The sequence below is a fragment of the Crocodylus siamensis genome, chromosome 6 (genome assembly GCF_052110815.1).
Source record: "Crocodylus siamensis isolate JL-2025a chromosome 6, ASM5211081v1, whole genome shotgun sequence".
Lineage (NCBI taxonomy): Eukaryota > Metazoa > Chordata > Crocodylia > Crocodylidae > Crocodylus > Crocodylus siamensis.
In genome coordinates, this window is record NC_143400.1 from 28,459,197 (window position 1) to 28,481,909 (window position 22,713).

The following is a 22,713-nucleotide window of genomic DNA, read 5'->3' on the forward strand; positions in this document are numbered from 1 at the left end:
AGAGTAGCAGTTTCTGGTGGAGACTGAAAAAGGCTTCCAGCTTGTCTTTAACTATTGTCTCTCTCAAATCCTGGCTAGACATACAAAGCAGTTAAGTGCCAAACATTTTTTTTTTCTGGTTTTGTTATACATTTACCCTAGAGCACAGCTTTGTAGTTCACCTATTCCTGCTGCTTATTCTTCATGTTGGGACATAAGTCCCTCTCTTTGTGAGAAAGCAAAGATGCTAAGAATGGTTGTAAAAGGTTAAGTGACAGGCTCGGTCCTTACCAAGAGGATTGATGCCTGCTGTCTCCAAGAGCATTATTAACTCTAAAATCCATACTTTGTGACTTAGCTAAGGTGGGCCTACAGAGAGCACAGCTCAGAACATGCCATGCAAATCTCTTCCCAAGGAGGTGGACCAAAGCCAAGCTTCCCCATCTCTCAAGGTGTTGCAAGATTCTAGATTGCTTATTACATCCATTCTTTATTTCAGTTTTGTACAGCACTGGCTGCATTGTTTCTTTCCTTCCCTCTCTATAAAAGGTCAGGTAAATTTTTAGTAACACAGCCTATTGGAACTGCTTAAAATTGGGGCCATACAGTGGAGAAAGGTAATGCAGAGGTAGAGGAAGGGGGGAGGAAAACAACAATAAGGATATATAGAACATGGGGATGTGCTTCTCTTGCATTGCTGACTGAACACATCTTTCACAAATAAAAATAAATTATTACACAGACAAACTGAGTAGCAGACAGCAAATTTATGCTTCTTTTTTTCTTTAACCAACAAAAGCCAGAATGCACCTGTTTGGCAGCAATAGTTAGTGTGTTTCCTCTTGAGGAGCAGCAGAGTTTCATAGTGCTTGCAAGACAGGAAAGCCAGTGGCCAACCAGATCTACCATTTCAGGGCAGAAACCCAGAGGCTAAATGATTTGTTTAAAACCTCAAACTAGAAATGGCTCTAGTTATACCAGTACAATATATGCATGCAGAACAGGTCTGAAGCTATTTGAAGGCTGGGGGGAGGGGGGCGGGGGAGAGAGAGAGAGATCGATCCTCTTGTGAACTGTTTCTCAGCCACAGCCACAAGCTGTGCATGGTTTAGTCTTCCCCACCACAGAGACAGAGCAGGACTTTCCTGTAGTGTCCCGAAGTATCTCCCTGGAAAAAAAAAGAAAAAGAGAAAACACCGTGAGGCTTCCAACTAAAGCTATGGTTATATGGCATCATTTACAGCCTACCAAGATCGTTGTAGAACAGGGGCAGGCAATTATTTTGTGGGGAGAGCCGCTTACTGAGTTTTGGCAAGCCATCACGGGCCACATGACAGGCAGCCAGGGATGGATAAATATTAATTTTCTAAATTTGTTTAAGGGCCTAATGGGCCAGATAGAGTGGCCCAGTGGGCTGCATCTGGCCCGCGGGCCACATTTTGCCCACCCCTGTTGTAGAAGCTGCCCCCAAGAGAACCTGCATGTCTTGGTAACCAATTGAGGTTGATGCCATTTAGGGGCTCCATTTTACAAAAATGGAATGAGACTTCTCATTTGAAATTTATAAGTACAGCTTCAGTCCAAACAGAGGGTCAACATGGCCAGCTCAAGTGTGCAAGAAGACTGTACTAGACAACAGGTAAAACTGTACAGTATACAGGAAGCAGTCTACCTCCTACAAACTCTGATGCCAGCCCCAAATTCAAACACATAGTTTGCCATAAGCACTCATGTTAAACCAAGACACTTGCAGTGTAGCTGTACTCAGTAAACTAGTCTCTCTCCTTTTGGGCTGGCAGTTTGAAGGGGCTTTACCTATATTCACATTAGGCTCATTTATATGACCTTAATGTAAAAGGAATTTTATGGTAAGTGATAATCTGTCTGGTTATGACTAAGTTTTTACAGGCTGCCTCAGTGCTCTAGAGAGAGTATGAGACATTGTTGATCTTGGGTGTAGGGGGGAAAAAAATTCAAGCTGGTCACATTGTTTAAAGAGAGTATCTTTTGCTGGTCAACAAGCTGGTTTACAGTTTAAAGAGCTAGGAGAAGCATGAAGTGACTCAAGGCCAGCCTTTCACCTGCATCTTCATTTTTCTATACACAAAAGCACAACTCGGATCAGTTGTTTTTAAAAACACATTTAGGGTGCAGGAGATCTGCTGTTAAACCAATGCCAGCCCATCAGGGTTTTAGTTTATCATCTGGAGGTAGTTAGGTCAGGCTCTTGCAATAGTGGCAAAAGAATTTGGGTGCCTATGTTCTCAAGGTCTGTCCCGTGGCTAATTCCAGCCATAGGTTTCTAGCAAGGGAAAAACTTACCTGGATGAAGGAGTAGAGAGATTTCCCATACATAGACTTGAATTCATTCCTGATGGACAACATATCAATTTCACAGCGGGACACCATCACTCGAATCAGTGTGTCATCATCAGTCCCCAAACCCTAAGGAAACAGACAACCTTTGTACCAAAACTGAGAACAGTCTAGCTCAGGGGTGGGCAAAATGCGACTTGCGGGCCGGATGTGGCCCACCAAGCCATTCTATCCGGCCCATAGGGCCCCTAAAAAAATTTAGAAAAGTAATATTAATCTGCCCTGGGCTGCCTGTCATGCGGCCCTCCATGGCTTGCCAAAACTCAGTAAGTGGCCCTCTGCCCAAAATAATTGCCTGCCCCTGGTCCAGCCTTATCCTATTTGAAAGCTCCCTTCAGGTGGTTAAAGGCTGCTATCAACTACCTGATAGCAGCTTTTAACTACCTGAAGGGTGATTCCAAAGAGGATGAAGCTATACTATTCTCAGTAGTGGGAGATGACGGAACAAGGAGCGATGGTCTCAAGTTGCAGCAAGGGAGGTTTATGTTGGATATTAGGAGAATCTCTCTCAGTAGCAGGTTGGTGAAGCACTGGAACGGGTTACCTAGAGAGCTGATGGAATCTCCATCCTTGTGGGTTTTTAAGACCCGGGTCAACAAAGCCTTGGCTGGGATGATCTAGTTGGCGATGGTCCTGTTTTGAGCAGGGGGTTGAACTAGATGACCACCTGAGGTCCCTTCCAACCCTCATTTTCTATGATTCTGTGAAAACTGTGAAGACAAGTCAATCCTCTAGATATTAATTTCATGCATTGTTCATTCAGCTACTATTCACTGCCTTCCAGTTTGATTGAAATAAACAATTTGCACATAAAAGCTTTTTACCTTCATGGATTTATATAATCTTTCTGCAAAATATGCAGGCGTATTTCTTACACATTTCACTGTGAAAAGACAAGAAAAAGAAATAAGTTTGAAACAAAGGGGGAGGAGGGAATTTTTCCAACTCTTAAGGTTAAGGCAGCCTTTGTTGATAATTACAAGTTTTTGCTTCAAACCAATCTATTTGGCAAGCCAGTAAGAGGTGCAAAGCTTTGTTTGTCCATCTTTTTCTAGGATCTGAGGCAAAACATGCACATCTCTGGCTATAATCAGAGTGAAGCTCTAGGGTGGAGTTTCAAGGCCATTTGACAAACAAAGTAAGTTCAGTATATAATCTTTGTGTTTAACTTTCTGGTTAGCCTACTTTAAGTGGAGGTTTTGGGCCTCTATACTACCATAAATTGCTTTATATTTGAAATGTGGACTGAAACTTGCCACAAAGGAACAAGTATCAGATAGCAAAAGAAATGAAATAATAAATGGAAGCTGTAGGACTTCTAAGGCCACTTGCTGTAGCTGCAAAGAATCAAACTGGGTGACCTAGACCAGAAATAAAGACAGTGGATGTCCACAAATAGTATTTCCACTACCCACACCTCTGCTAAGAGGGTGGGCAGGCTAAAGGACACAACATTTTTAGGAATGGATGCCTGCCTTAGCTGGAGTGAAACAAGTTCAATATTTTTTCTTTAGATAAGATGCCCGTGTCCTCTGCAGTGTAAAAGGAAAAGGATTTTAAATCAACTGCACTTCAATTTGAGGGTATTAGGAGTTCCTTTCCCATTATACTTGTTAATTAGTCAACTAAGTATATAATCCCCAAGGTAAAAATAGGGCACTTACCCACAGCTACAAAGACATTTTCAAGATCACCTGACATCTCAGATTTAATGCTGTCTATGATATCCTTATCTGTGACCCTTTGGTATTCATCAAAGACTGGAAAAAAGAAAGCACAAGTGAAAAACCACTAAGTGAGACTTTCAAATGCAATATACAAAAAAATTAACGCCCAAGGATTAGTTTGCCAGAATACCCAGTGTATACTTCATTTTATTTAGTTTGAAAACTCCACTGGAGATAATATAAAAATAAATTCATTTGATCTTAATGTTGGGTATATAATCTGTTTGAGAATTGGCTGATCAATAACTGCTGGAAATACTGTTGTGCATTATTAATGGTGACAGGGTTGCTTAGGACTTGTTCACAGCCTTCCAGAACAATTATTCCACCTTAACTCACTATGTGAATAGTCCTAATCAGTAAAGGACTGAATTGTCTCAGTTCCTTTGCCAAGTGAGTTAATAGTCCATCTATAAGGAATGGAGTCCAGAATAAATAAATAAGCAGGGTAGAAGCACAGTCTGTTGTACTGTAGTGGCTGATGCAGCATCATTACAGCTCAGCACCACACACAGACAAGTGAGCACAGAGTAAGGATAACTGGTACCATTCAGCTTCTTCTTTCTGCACAACTAGAGTGCAGAATAGAGCATCCATTTAAGAAGTCCTCCCAGAGCTCATCTCTCTTTCAGCTCACATCTTACCTCAAATTAGGATTCATTTTCTTGATGACAAGTCCTTATTTTTCCCTTTTGGGATCACATTCTCCCACAAGAGGGAGCTTTATTCCCATCAGCACTTAGAGTCCACCAGCTCTACCGGAGCCATTATCAAGTTCATACAGGATGCAGTTGGAAAACATCCAGGTTAACTGATGAGGACTTGTACTTGGGTCTCTGAAGAAGAATTTTGCCAAGAAACTTGCTCCTATACTCTGTTACTTGCTAACTGTGGCTACCAGAGCCTTATCTATCTCTGGCTTAAAACCTAGCATGAAAGTTATTTTGACAGGAGCAGATCTCCTCTCTCAGCAGTTTCTTTTGGGCTCAGAAGGGCAGGTAGTGAATGAAAATGGTTTGAAGCAGACCTGTCCCCTTGGAACTGTGTCTCAGCTGCACTTTGGGAAAGGTCTGTGTCTATTTATCCAAGAGATTTCTATGTACCTAAAAAGGTGTCTTTTGGGAAAAAATATAACAAACTGCTAAGATTTTTTTTTTTACCTCTTATTAGGTGAGATCTGTTCCTTGTACAGAGGATAGATAGGAATTGTTCCTCATCCGTTCCAAACTTCTTCTCCCCAGCATGGTAGAGGCACTAGAAAGCAGCAAGACCATAGCATAATGTAGAAGGTAAGAGAGAGAGGTCATGTTCCTTGCCCAGGAAAACCCAGCTCTCTCACATCCCATACCAGTGCCCTGCAGACCTGCACAGCTGACTGTTCTGGATATGTTCTAGGTAAAACTCATGTCCAGAAAGACTATGAGCTCAGCAAATACCAGAAGGAAGAACCATATCCTCTAAGAAAAATCCAGATTACTACAGACCTGGGCATCTTGCTCAGCAAGGCAGTCATCCACTTCACATCTTACATCTCTGTTTCCCTGCAAAAATGTAAAAATCCTGCATTTGAACCAGCCTTTTAGAGTACTTCCCAGATCTGAGTTCAGCAAAAGCTGTTCTAACTGTATCCTCTCATGTTCAATAAATATAAAAGGCAGCTGAACTACTACCAAGGAAAAAAAGGAAAGGGGCTATGGAATATTATTTAAGCATCTAGTATTTTTTGCACCCCTCCATGTGAACCCCACAAACAGATTCTGTCTTCCAAAAGGCATTGCAAATGAGACCAAACACAATAGGTCATCAAACAAATGACATTAAAGGTGGCATCTAGACAGGTAGACCTATCGAGGAAGCCATTGCAATAGGAGAGAAAGTGATACTTGGGGAGGCTGTCCCAAGCATGGAGACACAGGGTAAAAAGAGCACATGGTAAAGCAGGGAGTGGGAGAAATGCACAGATGGAAGGGAGGATCAGCACTGCTGTTTAATATGGTCTACCTGATTCTCCTTCATACCAGTATAACTTTAATGATTTTGGTGGTGCTACTCCCGACCTATTAATTTAAGAAAGGGGAGCATTGGTGTGGTTAGTTTACTGTACCTCCGTTAATAAGGTCAATGGGAAGCAAATTAGCAACCAAAAAATAATGTTTTCTTAGGCTGCACTCACAGTTAGCAGAGACACCAACACCCTTCGGAACATGCCAGATGTATCAGATATGATGTCTCTTTCAAGGCTACGTCCATATACTGGCAAGACAAACAGAAGTGGATGCAGTTCATGTCACACAAAGGAAACAGGTCTCATTGTCCCAGGCAACACAATAATATTTGAAGGCAAGATCATAACCAAAATCTGGCAGGCAGAACTCTGGTGTCAGAGCACCTTAGGTGCATCTACATGTGCATTAATACACTTTTCCTAATGCAGATTAAAATGTGGTTTAATATGAGGTATGAAGTTTAATATGAAGTAATAAATAAATGCACGTTAGGCTGGCTTACTGCAAAGTAGGGCAAGTGCATGCTTTTTAGGTCATGCTTAATGCACTGTAGCCTATTTTACTGTGCAGTAGTGTATTAACATGGTTTCAGGTGCTGCTTTAATGTGCAATAGAATAGGCTACTGCACATTAAAGTGCCTGTGCACCCCCTAACTCTGAGATCTGATGAAGCAAGAACTGTTACCTTGCTGATCATCAGGCTGCACACAGGCATTACAGCCAGAAGTTTGGGGGGGTAAAATTGCATTAAAAATGGCCCCCAGATCTAACTTTGTAATTAGGTGCTGAGAGCCTGAGCTAAGGTAAGTCGGTGGAGGAAGAATGAGGGGCTTTGATATATTGCGGGGGCTAGCAGAATATGCAGGAGCTAAGGGGACTGAAGGTGCCAGAAGGCTCTGCAGAGGGAGTCGGGAGGGGGATGACCAATCAAGCCAAACCCCCCAGGATTTTGACCCCACCAAATTGCCCCTGCTTCTGCAAACTGCCCATGGGGGTGTTTTAATGGACATTCACTGGTCCAGGGAGCTGACTGAAATAAGTTGGGGTTGGGGAAAATACAGGCAGATTGTGGGGAGAGAGAGCTGGTGGCTTCACAGGGATGTTTGGTGAGATCAGGGGGTTCTCTCTCTGTCCAGGGCTATTTTTAGTCCCCCCCCAGCCCTTCCTTACCTCCAAATGAACAGTCCCCCCACAATCCTGCCTGCCCTTTTTCCCATTCCAGTTTACTTCAGTCAGTAAATTGGCATTAGGACCAACTTGTGAGGACATAGTGTTTGGTAGGCTTCCCTGAAATTTAAGCATACACTTAAGTACGGTTTTTTGTTTGTTTTTTTTAAAACCAGGGCTTAAAAATCAGAATCCCCTACATACTTTCCCACAAACTACCCCTCAATCAACTCTCCCCTCCCCAACAAAACAGACTACCACCAATGTACTAACATTAAAAACCGCGCATAAATTATATTACATACTACATCTGTAGGTGTCATTAATGCACTGGATTTCTTCATTAGAACGTGAAGCCAGAATTTCAATCAGGCAGCACTCATCTGTTCCTAAGCCCTAAACACATGACAGAGAAACACAATGATAAAGCTATCAGGCAACAGAAACAGAGAAGCTCTAGCACAAGACCATGCAACAGGTTTAGGTTCTGAGGAGCACTCCCTCTCTGTGGCTCTTGGCAAATTGTCTGACTTCACTGCCCTGGTTTCTTTCTGCTAAATAGGAGTAATAGGTCAGCTACTTTTTAGAATGGATGTGATGGTTGTTTATAGACCCTTTGGAAATGCAAATTGCTATGTTAATACTATATTTATAATGAATAAACCATGTAACTCCTTCAGCAAAACATCCAATTTTACATAAGGTAACAGATTAGAGAACTATCAAATGACCTTGCAGTGTGAAATATATGGTAACTTTCACCTATATAATGCTCTCCCACCTCCCAGGTTATCTGTCATCTCCTTATCATGCATTAGACTAGACGGCATGAAACGGGTTTGCAGGTTCAAATGCATCAATTCTCTTCTGGCTCTCATTCCCTTGATATCAAGGAAGTCATTAGATTAGAGCGACTATCAGGTCTGTAGCACACAGCACTCCTCCTTCCCTGAGAGGTAGTTGTGAAGCGAGTTTTCCTTAAATTATCTCATAACCTACCTAAGGGTTTGGCAACACAAGATTTACAAACCTTCATAGCCCTTCTCAGTTCTTGTGCATCATACACTGCTGTAGGCATCATCATTGCAATAATCACCCTCCTAAAGTCTCCGCACAGCTCAGACTTGAGATCATCAATCAAGTCCTAGAAAGTCAGGGTTGGATGTGGAAGAAGAGAAAAGCATTACCCATCAAAGCAAAATGACCACATCTTACATATGATGCCTGGCCAAATGCCAGCCTGGCTACTTCAAAGACTTCCTGCTTAACTCCTCTTTAGCATTCCCATAGCAGAGAAGTTGTTTTGTACTTCCTTCCTCAGGATCATGCAGCATTAGCTTAATTGTTCCATCATCAACTTCTCTGGCCATGGATATGCATCAAAAGGTCAAAAACATCCATTAATTTCAAGTGCCTCCATTTTTGGGTGCCCTGCTTCACCTCCAGGGCCTGATTTACATAGCTGCTGGGCACTAGAAACTTTTCTTCATTCCAGTTGTGCTATTATTTAATGTGCCGTAATAACTGAACCCAAGTACCCAAAAAAGGAAAAAAAATCTACTCCAAGTTAATAGCAACATGATAGTGTAGGCTTTAAGACTTGACAAAGAGCCTTAAACCTAGCAAAGTTTTCCACCTAGATTTTTTAAAGAAGCAGGGGAGCAAACCTGATTTGAGTGGAAGTTGGTGCCTAAATACTTTTAAAAGTCTGAGCCTTTTTGTGTATATAGAAATTGTGTGGTAGAAGAGATGCCAAGGAAACGGCAATCATAGCTTATGGATTCTGAAAGGATAGCTAGATGCATCTCTCACAGGGTCACAGCAGGGTTCTTTGAAATTGGCTGTACTTTGTGTCAAAGGGAAGCTAATCGTTTCTTGGGTTAGTTTTATCAACTCATTGGCATGGCGTATTAAGTAACTCACATAGGGGGTAAATCAAGGCAAGCATACAGATAGACTGCTCAGCCAGATTTCAGATGGATAATGGAGATCAGCTATTCTCCAACTTTTCTTGGCTGCACAGCAGCACAGGAACAAGCATTGCAGTAAGGTTTCTGTAAGGCCAACAGAAGCGTGCAGCAACTTCTGTACTTGTTATTAATCATCAACCCAAATTATGCAGTCCAGGAAAGGTCTACAAGGCATAATCAAAGTTAGAGGCCACATACCCGGCCAAAAGTAGTTTTATAGGTTTTTGCAATTTCAAGGCGTTGGCACAAGTTTCTGCTGGTCAGGACATCGATGATGGCATCTTCATCCGTACCTGGGGGAGATATAAGAAGGGCCCACCCAGGAGGTTAACACTGGAAATAAAAGGCCACTGCTAACTCACTGAGCCTGACAAACCAGTTTACACACCTTCCAAAACCTGGTTTTCCCTGGCACTAGAACACTTGACCTAAAGCATGTGATGGGCTGGCAGCTGGCAAACACAAGGAAATCAAGTGAGGATTTCCAGTACTGAGGGCATATGCTTGAGCTAAAACTTCTTTATAGTACATTCATGTCTTCTGTGACGGGGCTTACAAAGGGGCTTATTCTTTTTGTAACCCCTAGTTCAGAAATGAATTTTTCAGGACCCACTTTGGATGTTGTTCTTCACTTTTGCTTAAGCTGCCTTCCATTATACTGTGTGTAACAGCTATCATGTTGCATTCCAGAGAATTATGCGTTTCTTGGAATAATGAAGTGACCCCTAACATTTATTTGTAAATAGCTTTGTAACCAGGAGAGAAGATTACAAGGTGTTAAATTTTGGTTCTATGGCGCAGCAGGAATACAGAACCCTAGAGCTCCAAGAAAAAGAGGATTTGAGTCAGAAAAAAACCCAACAAGCTCACCACATCCCTTCATGGCTTTCCTGAGTCTATATGCATCCTCTGCAGCATTATAATAAGAATTGAAGTTACATTCTGTTTTGGTTGTGTCCTGGCATTCAGCCTAAAAAAAAAAAAAAATTACACTATATCTGTTAAAGACAGACAATAGAAGAGTAGAAAAAAAATCGCAGTTCTATGCAATTCCTCCCACCAAGGCTTGAAATAATGGACTGGAAGGCAAATACACTTATTTTTCAGCCGAGAATAAAGGCACATACACTGGCATGGTGAAGAGGGGGAAACATAGCCAGCTCCTGCCTGCACTGCAATAATGAAGTAAGGGAATTCATTCTCCATGACTGGTATCCAGGCACCTATATGGAACCCAAATGTTACTCCCTCTTTGGTGACCAATATTTTTCTGGGTAACCATGGAAGCAGCAGTATCTCCAAAGACAGGTTCTTCTACGGCACTTAAACCAGTGGCCCAAGAGCGTCATTGTCATTTCACAGATGAGGAAAAGCTTCTGCCGGAAGTACTGCAGTTAAGTGATCAAGGACACCACTTAGGAGTACAGTAGATATCAGAACCATTTTCTCCTGGTTCCATCCTCGTACCCTTTCCTTTGAATTCACTGCCTAGTACCCTTTCCTCTGAGTTACAAAGCCCTGCTTCTGTTTTGGTGGAAGCCAACTCTCTACATATTTCGAATAGTGCAATATCAGGACTGTAACAAATACGTCTATCACTGATGTAAGATGATCTTTACTCTAGTGATTTTTACTCTAGCAGCCATACGCCCTTTTGTAATTTTGCTGCTACATCATGGGTTTAATTGAATATTATTCACACTGACTCCATTTATCTAATCAATGTTGGCCCTCAGCTCAGTAGCAGACAACAAACACACTCACCATTGCCATGGTGGCTTGTTAACAGATGAAGATCCTTGCACAGATGGCAATCTGCAATAGAAAAGAGGTCTTGAAAAATTGGGGGAAAAAAGAAGTATCCTGGGAATAAATTAACTGCTATCCCCTCTCCTACTTGCATCTACTCAACAGTAATTTAGATTAGTGGGGATAGTATTTTCTGGGGATAGTGAAAATAAAGAAATGTTTTTACTGCTTCCTTTCTTTGAGGGAGCAGGACGTGACAGCTCGCCAATATTCCTGCTAGAATGGTTTCCATTCATCCTCCAGACAGTGGCTAGAGTCCAAGTTGAACTGAACAAATAACAACACCTTAACCTTCAACAAGGTTAAGGATTAGAGCAAGTGCCTGCTGCATTTGGGCATGTACAAAGACTGAAGACTTCAGAAGCTAGAATGATTTATTTCAGGGGTAGGCAATTATGCAGGCTGGAGGGCCGTTTAGAGAGTTTTGGTGACCTGTCTTGGGATGAGTCAACACCTCACCCCCCCAGATCGGATTAGCACCTGCCACCTACCCCGCAAAAGATTTGGGATTGGGATTGCAGGGCCGTGACAGTGCAGGGCCAGCTCCAGATCCACTCCCCTCATGTCCCCGCCCATGGAACTGGCACCTGTCACAGGAACATACAGAGAGCCCCATGCTGTCACCACCCCACAATCCCAATTCTGGCCCAGGCCCTGCCCTGCTCCCCACCAGCCTGTGACCCCATCCCCTGGCTGAGTGCACCCTCCCTGTGTGGGTCCTGGGCTAGTCTCCATGGAGACTTCCCCCGCCTGCTCTATTTGGTGCTCCCAGCAGTCGGTGTGGGGCAGACAGGCCAGGGGTCCAGGCAGTGAGGCCAGTGGCAGCAGAGACTGGCAACAGCAGCTGGAAGGAGCCGCCATTGCAGGGGCTGCTGGGAAGTAAGCCTGGCTGCTGTGCCACCCTAGCTCTGCTACGCTTCTGGGGCAGCAGGACTGGCCACACACCACAGCCCAAGCCACCCCACTGCACCTGGGCTGGGCAGGTCCAAGGGACCCACCATAGGCTGGATAAAATCCCTTGGTAGGCTAGATCCAGCCCATGGGCTATGTTTTGCCCATTCCCCGATGTATTCTGAGCATACATTTGTCTCCCATTAACATACGGGCAGTGATTTTGCAAAGGAGCCAAAGGGTGCTTGACATACCATTTGGGTGCTGGTGCTTAATTCCCTTAGAGTCGGAAGGGACCTAGACAGATCATCAAGTCCGACCCCCTGCCATGGGCAGGAAGGAGTACTGGGGGTGGGAGGGGTCATAAGACCCCAGCCAGGGGGTTTTAAGTGCCTAGAAAAATCCTGGTAATGTCCAATGCACCCTCCTTAACTCCCTCTTGAGCTGGATCAAGCAAGAAAATGGATTTGTTTTGTGCTGGTGCAGCATGCCACAGAATGAGGTTCCACTCCGTGACTGGGGTGCCCCGGCCACTGCTGTGCTACACCTGTAGGCTACAGGAAGACCCTGTAGCCTAAGGCCCAGACAACATTCAGCAAAATGAGAACTATACCTGAACACGTTCATACTAGTTCTTCTGACATGGTTTTTACCAGGGTTTCAGTTCTCCATAATCTCCAGTACTGTGCTCATCACCATCGCACCCGAGTGCCTTCCCATAGTGTATTAAGCAGCATGGCTAAAGTCATGTGGTCTTTGCTGTCCAACTCTCTTCCAGGATAGCAGCATAGGCCATGGATTGTCTTGGGGGGGGAGGGGAGGGCATTGTTTCTTTAGGTTACACTATATGTTCTGCTATGTTATATTAGGGAAAGCAGACAAATGGGGAAGCCCCAGTGTCTGACAGTCTGTCCTCATAATTTATTGCTTGCAGTTTAAGAGATGAAACACCAGATGCTCAGCTACCATAACACAGTCACAGTGTCAAAGTCTATGCAGCTAAGCTGATTTCCCCCCCAAAAAGGATGTGGTGTAGTAAAGCTCATGGTACATTACCTCCACTCTTAAAATTTTGTAACTATTGTGAATGCAAGTCCCACCATCCCTACCAGCATAAAAAAGATTTAATCCTTTGGTTCCATAAAGCTATGGATAGTTTATCATTATGTCCAGGTCCCTCATGCTAGATGTATTTTCTTTATTCTGTACAGACTTGTCATTCTCATGTTTATTAGTATACAATATTTATGCCTGCAGATATGTATGGTCATTTAGTTCCACTAAAGCACCTGCTTCTTATTGGAGACAGGCATTTGGGCTGGAGGGACCTTGGGTCTAACCCACTACAGCCATTCCTTGGAGTTCATTACCATCGAAGTATAAAAATTAGACACAGGGTATTTTAAAACATTTGTTTCATTCCTGTCTTTTTGCATGGCAGAGACTCAGAAAGGCATTTCCCCATCTGGGTGATGACAGTTCTCAGGAGAGGAATTTTTGGCTTAAGTATTCAGAAGTACTTGGTAATGATAAACATCAATTCTGGGGAGTTTCAACATGCATCTATTAGAAGGTTCCAGTTTTCCAAAGGTGCTGACATTTTGCATCTATACTGCATTTGGGTGCTCAGCACCTCTGAAAATTAGGCCCCGTCTGTCTGAGCTGGACTACTGGAAAAAGATGGACTGCAAAAACAAATACCGCCCCCCCCTGCAAATCAGTTGCCACTTGGAATGCAATGGGGTTACTCAGCATGAGCAAGAATAGGAAAAAAATTGCCCTAAGCCATTTCATGCATCTAATGCTTCACTATTATGCTTTTCACAGTTTTGCTTCAACTTGCATGGTTGTTTTTCAGTTGTTTTCTCTCTCACTACAGGGAGGAGCACAGTGTAGTTCAAAGACTGCATGAAATCCTATGACTCATTCTTCTCATGTGTTGTTTGTTCTGTCATCCTCTTCCCAGTATGAGCAGTGGGCTCAATGGAATGCCTGGTTGTTGAGGATTTTTTGGTTGCTGTTGTTCTAAATATACCTGCTGCTATGCATTTATGCTAAAAAGAGGAAGGTGCATTCAAGGTGGATGAGATTCCAAATGTGTCTTGACATACATAGAAACAGACTACAAGGAAAACCAAGAGATGAGACTTGGAACCAAATAATCAGCTCATGTAAGAACCAGTCAGTGAGGCTAAACTGATACCAGATGATCTGGCATAAGACATTAATCATCTTTTTCAACAGTCATAGTTATGGCAAATATGCCACATGGACCCTGGTCATTTAAAAAGTGAAAATTAACCCTCATGTTACGTAGAAGCCAAAAAACAAACTACGCAAGTCAACTTATTTCCTCGACGCTAGACCCAAATGTTCGTCCATTCAAGCTAATCGAACATGTTTGCCAATGTAAATTATTTACCACTGCAGAAAGCCATAACCATGACAATGAGTCATATTACATCATATAGGAAACTGACTAGGTTCCAAGTGCATAACCACAATCATTTCCAGATCCTCACATACTATCTATTATCATCTGGAACACGGTCAAAGTCCTCACTCTCCTAGTGATAATTCAGCTATAGGACAGAGATTCTCACGGCCTCAAAAAAAAAAAAATCAAGACAAGGGACAATAGATGAAAACAGAAACTAGGGAGTACAAACTCACAATAAGCTAGTAGGGGTCAGCATTATCGAGAATGGTCTCAGCATATCACCAGCCGAATTATATCTGCTTAAAATCCAGATTATCATGGAAGTCAAAGAGACTATTCAGTGTCAAGAAGTTAGATCTCTGAGCATTTGCAGAATGAGGGTCTTTGGTGATACCCGAGACTGAGGTGACATCAGCTAACACTAACCTGTTTCAGTGCCCATTCAGCACTTCACTGGTGCAGGAGTCATTGCAATTGCAGGGATAGGATGCAATATAGAATTGTAAGTTTAAGAAGCAGCCCCTCAACCATACTGTTTGCTAATGAGCACTAACAGAGTTGGGTCACCCCCCCCCCCCATTTACTTACATGCACCACCAACAGAAGCTTCCTGGGAATTAAATCCACGTTTACCTTTCAGCCAGTGGGAAAGAGTGCCCATTTCCCATCTCCACAGGCTTATATAGCACTCACTCATGTACTAAGAAATAGGAGGAGTAACAACCAGTTTTGGGGCTTGTTTTCAAAAGGAACCTGTCCGGAATAGCAATTACAGCACATGAAATTCCATGATTGCACTTCTGGAGTCATGTCGTGTGCTGACATTCCTATTCAGGTCGTTAGCATTTAATTGCATACCCTCCCAAATTAGAAGGAGCTTACTCATGGAGACAAATGGTACAAGGACAGAGAGGGATAAAGTACGCAAGTGCATATGAAAACTTTTCCTAGTCTCATAGGCAACAGCTAGATATGTTCAATTTCTAAATTCTGATCAACTAGGAGAGTTCTTTCTGCCTGTGGTGTTTCCAGTGAGCATTGGACCTGAAGCTGGATTTCATAATGGGAACTCTGATCTTTGACAGCTGGCATCCACCTATGGTGTGGCACATGCAGTATCCACCTCTGGGAACATACACACCTACACCCACACCCCTGCCTCCTGCAGCATGTTACTTCCTTTCCCCGGGGAAATTAGCCAAATTCCCTTCTTTGTCAGGCTGGAGTCATTCTGAGGTAACTTCATTGGCTTTAATGGGATCATGCCATATTTACATGGAGAAGCCAGAACAGTTTTGGACCTCAAGTTAGCTTAAGAAATGGGCGCTCTTCTCTTGCTCACTGTACTATGCTCAGAGCCATGTCAACAATCCTGTACTCAGGAAGCAACACAATCAGATTACCAGTTCATCTGGTGTGAAAATGTTTTTGAACTAAACTCTACCAACACTAATGCAAGAGACATGCAAGTTACCAATATGTTCCTGAGACTTGTTCTCAAACAAGTACACATTACCTGTTCCATTTCATTGGGTGCCCATATGTCCTTCAGGCCCCAAACTCTGTAGCCCATGGATAAAAGAAATATTAGAAAGAGACAGACTCGTCAAATTAGATATCAATTAGGCCTTGATGTGTGTAGGAGGTAGATTACTCCATACTGTAACATGAGTGCAGTAAGATTTGCAGGATGCTCTACTAAATATTTTCCTGTATGTGGGAAAAAGAGCACAGGTTCTTTAGTAATAGCTTCACATTTTTGTTGGCAAGCTACAGGAACACTGCTTATGCCAACAATGGATAGTGGTAGAGCAATCAAATCATTCTTAATGAAATGCCAAGAGCAGCCCCTTTCCAGAAGAACCCTGGGAGCCAATTTAATTATAGCCAGGAGTAAAAATCTATATTGCTTCCTTGCAAGTTGCCCTTGGTGTCTGTTACCTGCAGCAGAAGCTTCTGAATTCTAGTTCTGCAACTGAAAGTTGTAATTGATTTTTTTTAAAAAGGCAATCGCTCCCCCACCTTGTTTCTAAAGCACCAAGTCCAAACAAAGCATCATTTACCAACTTAAAAGCCCACAAACATACCTGATGTTCCCATAGGGTGAGGAACAAATAGTTTGTGGGGCTGCTGCAAGTTTCCTGCTATTATCAAAAAGCCCAAATATAACCAAGGGATATAGCAGAAAGTTAAATACTTGGGACAGCCTTCAGTAACTTCTTTTCTGAGCCAAAAAGACAGTTTCTCAGGGCAAACATGTTCATAATCGTGCTATTTAGCCCAATCATCACCACAGTGGGTGAGCCAGCTGAAACAGGCATTTAGCAGAGGTACCAGCTTTAAATACCCCTCCTCAAGTTGAATGTGGATATCTGATCATTCCTTAGGGTAATGCTGTATTCAGCTACAACATAAACTGCTGACACCTTAAAAGTTGGAAATAAGTTACATATTTATAACAACGTAGCTCGATACAGTTGAAAGCAGGATTTGTACTTACTCACATCGTCTTTGGCAAGCTTCCTGCCACACCTCATGCTGTTGCCTTTAATTATTTTCCTGTGGCCTGTGACTATATAATGAAAACCTTTTTAAAAGGTTAGTCAAAGAATGATTAGTTCATTTACTATTTACTTGGAAAAATGCAATAATTACAGAGACCAAGACATTCTAGCAACTCACCTCTTAAATCAAAACACTAGCTATTTTTATTGTCTCTATTAGATACACTTTCCCCTAAAAAACAAACCTTCCAGGTTAGATGGGCTTTTATTTTTATTCTTTGACTAGCTCTTATGCACAAACCCTGTTCTTCTGCACTGATTTTATTAAAAACACATTACATTATAATCACTGAGATATTCCCTATAAATATTGAATTCTATGCAAGAATATTGTATTCACCAACTATAGATTGCTTCAAAACCCAATTACTACTTAGAAGATCAACATAGCAAGGAATCCATTATTTAAGAGTTTAAGCTAAATTTGTCCCTGCTACATCTTCACCGACTTCAGTGGCCTTACACAAAGGATCGTATGGACACTTCACTAGTACCTGCTTAAAAAGACCATATACATACACATTTGTCTCTACCTTGATTACTAGTGGGTTAGCAGAGCTGGTCAGCCATTTTATTTGATGGGGTTTATGCTGAAAAAGACAAAGCACTGTATACGAGTAATATATATTAAAACCAGAGAACAACCACTAACTGAAGCAAAACCAAAGAAAATTAAAATGAAGTGAAGTTAACACATTGTTACAGCTGAGTGATCGGTTAATGATACATTCTAATTTCCTGAGATCAACACAGTGTGCAATTCAGAATGAAACAGAGTAATATGAACATTTGTGGGTAGAGGAAGGAGAAAGCTTAAGTAGTCAGCAGCTGAGCAGGGATGCAGAAAGAAAGCATCTTTTCAGCCCTAACAAGCATTATTTTGAAGCAAGTTATAGCCTTAAAATAAATAGGTGAGTGGGGATAGGGCAGGGTTTCAGTCCTCAATTAGAAAGATGTCTCAAACATTAAAAAGAAGCCTTAATAAAAAAGTAAAATTGCTTTCCATGAAAAGAATGTACACAATTCAGTACCAATAATGAGGAGAAAGATATTAATATGCCTACAGTCTTCTCAACCATCAATTGAGAAAACAGGAATTACATGATATACAAAACTTAAAAAGGTCAATATAAACTATAAAAAAAATAATCCTGCAATGTTTGTCAGTGTTTGAATGCCATTAGCAGCATTTTTATTCCTTCCAAACCACAGACTATTATATCATTCAATTACCCCAGTTAATTGACTTCTACCCCACTTAATTGGGATCTAAATACCAAATTTTGACTAGTTTACTGGTGAAGTCAACACATGATTTAGGAGCTATTTGTAACAGGGGGCTCCCAGGGCTGGTCTTCCAGTGGCCCGCCCAGCTGTTTCAAGGTCAACCGCCTGCCTTCTTACCTGCCATACCTTGATGATATATAATTATGATATTAATTAGGCGGGAGGTTGCCTGTTTCTTGCCCCGATGCTAGGGAGTGCTATCTGCGGCTTTGTTTCTCCCCTACACCACAGCCCAAGCCTCACAGATGGCATCCACTGTCCTTAATATCACCAGCCCCACATGGGCCCCAGAATCCTCCGATCTAGACCCCAACTAGACCCCTCCAATCAGGTGGCCTACTCCACCCCCATTCTGGGCTGCCGAGCTCCTGAACTGTTCCCCGCCCAGGTGTGGTCCCCCCGGGACCTTTGGCCACACGGGCCCTGGCCCACCTCCAAGGCCAGTTGGAAACTCTAGGCCCTCCGCTCTGGGCATCCCTTGCGGTGAGCCCCTGGCCCTTTGACCCTTCCGGTCCTGGCCCCAGCATTGACTGTGTGACAGGGCGGGACCTAGGGGTGCCGTGAACTCCCCTAACGCCCCCTACTGTGCCAAGTTGGTGTCAACACACCCTCACCATCTTCCCCACCATGTCTTTGATGTTAGCATTGTTTAAGGGAGGCTGGCTTTTGTCTTCTTTGACACGGTGCCCTGATGTATCCCGGTCTGTGCTCTATCTTAGGTGACTCGTTGCACTAAAGCCTTAGGGGCTATGCATGGCTCCAACTACCCCTATACCGTGCCCCAAGCCTCACAGGTGTACCGAATGTTGTTTGGTCAATCCCTATCCGCGCCCTCATGGGCGCCCCCTGGCTCATCTTGCAATAGCCCACGCCCTCATGGGTTCTCTGGCCTCTTTCACAATGGCCTGCGCCCTCACGGACACTCTCTGGATCGCCTTGCAGCCTCCGCCCCATGGGCACTCCCTGGCTTCTCTCACAGTTGCCCGCGCCCTCATGGATGCTCCCTGGCCTCTGTCACGGTTGCTCATGCTCTCACAGATGCGCACTGGGGCCTTCTCTCATGACTGTGCCTGCACTGGGGCTTCTTACAATTGGGGCTCAGGCGGCCATAGCCATGCCTGGCTCCGAATCCCCTCCTTGGATCTTAAAGCAAGTGCCCTCTGGGCTTCTCGCCTGTGCCCGCCCTGGGGCTTCTCACAATTGGGGCTCAGGTGGCCATAGCCATGCCTGGCCCTGAATCCCCTCCTCGGGTCTAAAAGTTCCTGTGGGGCTCAGGCAGCCTTGGCCTTACCTGGTCCCCAGTCCTCTGTGCCCCTTCTCAGGGCTGGGGTCAGTGCACCCCTGAATGTTGTGCCCTCTCTAGCACTGGGGTCCCCACACTACCATGGAGCCCCTCTGAGGCCTCCTCCAACCCCTAATAGCCTCACCCAGTCCTCCGGTTTTATAAAACAACAAACAGAAAACTCAAGCTCCTGGGCTATAATGTAAACTCTAAGCCACCTGACTAACCATCATTCAAATCCCTACCAGGGCTTCCTCCACCCAGTATCCTCAAGCAGAAGTTGCTCAGGCTATCAGGCTTCTCTACTCTGCTTACTCCAGCAGAGCTCCCTCTTCCTCGGCTGCTAGCGGGGAACTGCCTTTCTGGCCTCAGCCTGGATTACATTTATATAGGTCAGGCCTTGCCCCCTTCCGGTCAGCTGACCAAACTGCAGTTGCTCTGGCAACTGGCACCTATACCTCTTTATAGGAGCAGGGCCAGTGCCCTGCAACAGACCAGTCAAGGGATTTCAAGTCAGGTCTCTGAGCCTCTAGCCCCCTCTATAACCTGGGTCCACCTTCTTGGCCCAACTATGTATGGGTTAACCCACCTGGTTGCGGGAGCTGGGGTTAGGGGGCCCCAACCACCTTTCTCCAGGGTGGTAACTGGCCTGGTATTTTCTGGGGGCCCCCACACCACTGAGAGCCCCATCAGGCCACCCACTTCTGGCAGGGTACAATTTTAGGTCATGCCCAGGACCAGGAGCCTCCAAACCATCCCCTACAACTCTTCCCTTACCCCCAGAATGTTGCATGCAACCAGACAATGTTTCTGCCTGATCTACCAGGAGCTAACTGCTCTGTTTATATAGGCAGCCAGAGATCTAAAATGGCTGCCACAATCAAGCACCTGTTGGCTGCTTGTCTCAGCCCTTAAAGTGGCAGGCACCAACAGTGCCCTGCCATTCCATTCAAGGAACGTAGATGGTAAGTCATGAACTCCTAGCCCCATAATGCCTAGATCTTCAATTTCTGATGTTAAACAATCAAACCCAAAGCTTTGAATTGATTCAGTAAAGTCCAAAATGATTTTAAATTGCTATTTGAGGGAGGATAGGTTTAGGTTAGATACTAGGAAGAACTATTTCACGGTAAGGGTGGCCAGAGCCTGGAATAGGCTTCCCAGAGAGGTGGTGCTCTCACCTTCCCTGGAGATCTTCAAGAGGAGACTGGATAGGCACCTGGCTGGGGTCTTATGACCCCTGCTACCCCCAGTGCTCCTTCCTGTCCATGGCGGGGGTTCGGACTAGATGATATGTCTAAGTCCCTTCCAACTCATTGATTCTATGATTCTATGATTAATAAAGTTTGCTTTTGAATATTTCTTTACATTTCTTTAATTGCAAAGTTTAAAAAATGGCAATTATTATTTTAGCCACCTCTACAGTGGGAAGTTGATTAATAATTTATTTGCATTTCCTAAAATAGACACTCTCAGCAGCCCTTTTTGAAGAAGGGCATTAATTTCCATGGAATAGCAACAGAATCAAAACATACAAACTTCTCCGAGAGATCCATGTTATTCACTAAAAAAATAGCAGAGGGCATTGACTCAGTCACACTTTCTATTATTTAGACAATTCACATCTTCAATTTATGTAAACATATAATATTTTTATACTGGAAAAAATTAAGACTTGCCTCAAAAACTTTACAGCAATTATTGTAAATGTGAATATTAACATGGAGTTTGTCTACATGGGTAAATTGCAGCTTACTTGCTTTGTATTTTCATTCACAGGAATCTGAAACCAGTTGCCTTCTAAGAATCTGAATAGTACAATTGCTTTGTTGTTTAGACAAACAGAACTGAACTTGAGTGCTAGATATGCAGAGCCATGACATTTAAAACACCTGCACATTGCAATCCAACCATGCAGTCATCATTCTGTGCCTGGAATCAGACTCTGATGAAGTCTGATCTGTGCTGATCAAGATGTTTTAGCACACCCATGGGTAACAGCCAGATACAAGTGAGCTAACTCTAAAATGTAATTAAGAATTTAATGTTTTTAATTAAGCTGTCAAATAAGCTTTTGTTCAGATTTGAAATGTTTGTGACAGTTCAGTTGTGCCATCTTGTGGAGAAAAAAATAAAACACATTGAAACCTGAGTAAACAGGGACAGCTGTATCAGATGGGACTATAATGAGATAGCTAATAGCTCCACCCATGACATGACAAACCAATTATTTCATCAAGATCAGTTACAGACATGCTGTTTTTTATTAAGGGAAATAGTTTTATGAATAATATTGATTTAGTTCTAAGGCGAATAGATAATGACTTAATACACAGACCAGTTTGATTTAGAGAAAAGAAGACTGAGAGGGGATTGAATAGCAGCCTTCAACTCCCTGAAGGGGTGTTCAAAAGAGGATGGAGCCAGACGGTTCTCTGGGATGGCAGATGACAGAACAAGGAGCAACGGGCTCAAGTTGCAGCAAGGGAAGTTTAGGTTAGATATTAGGAAGCATTTTCTCACTAGGAGGGTAGTAAAAAAGACTGGAAGAAGGCCAATGCGGTGCCTATCTTCAAGAAAGGGAGGAAAGTGGATCCCGCTAACTATAGGCCCATCAGCCTGACTTCTATCCTGGGGAAGGTCTTAGAAAAGTTTATTAAAGAGGCCATCCTTAATGGACTGGCCGACACCAACATCCTGAGGGATAGCCAGCATGGGTTTGGTGAGGGTAGGTCTTGCTTGACCAATCTAATTTCCTTTTATGACCAGGTGACCTATCACCTGGACAAGGGAGAAGAGATTGATGTCATATATCTTGACTTCAAATAAGCATTTGTTCTGCTATCCCATGATCACCTCTTGGCAAAACTGGCCAGTGGGTCCGCCACAATCCGCTGGCTGGGAATTCGGCTCCGTGGTCGGACCCAAAGGGTAGTAATTGACGGAAGTCAATCATCATGGTGCCCTGTGACCCGTGGGGTCCCCCAAGGCTTTGTCCTCGGACCAATATTGTTCAACATCTTCATTAATGATGTGGACATTTGAGTCAGGAGCGGACTGGCCAAGTTTGCCAATGACACCATACTTTGGGGCAAAACATCCACATCAGAAGACAGGCGGGTGATCCAGGCTGACCTGGACAGGCTCAGCAAATGGGCGGACAAGAACCTGATGGTGTTTAACACTGAAAAATGCAAGGTTCTCCACCTTGGGAA

The 22,713-nt window shown here is 43.5% G+C and overlaps 1 protein-coding gene across 1 annotated transcript; it reads right to left on the reverse strand.

The window, feature by feature from the left end:
• Positions 1 to 887: 887 nt before the first annotated feature.
• Positions 888 to 11,060, reverse strand: LOC149862060 (annexin A4-like). Its single transcript, XM_090052088.1, has 12 exons — positions 10,990 to 11,060; positions 10,096 to 10,195; positions 9,424 to 9,518; positions 8,286 to 8,399; positions 7,561 to 7,651; positions 6,256 to 6,335; positions 5,567 to 5,623; positions 5,243 to 5,336; positions 4,020 to 4,115; positions 3,180 to 3,238; positions 2,302 to 2,424; positions 888 to 1,147 (listed from the first exon to the last, which is right to left on the reverse strand). Exons 1-12 carry the CDS (start codon positions 10,996 to 10,998, stop codon positions 1,088 to 1,090), a joined length of 978 nt encoding a protein of 325 aa, XP_089908214.1. The 5' UTR covers positions 10,999 to 11,060; the 3' UTR covers positions 888 to 1,087.
• Positions 11,061 to 22,713: the final 11,653 nt, after the last annotated feature.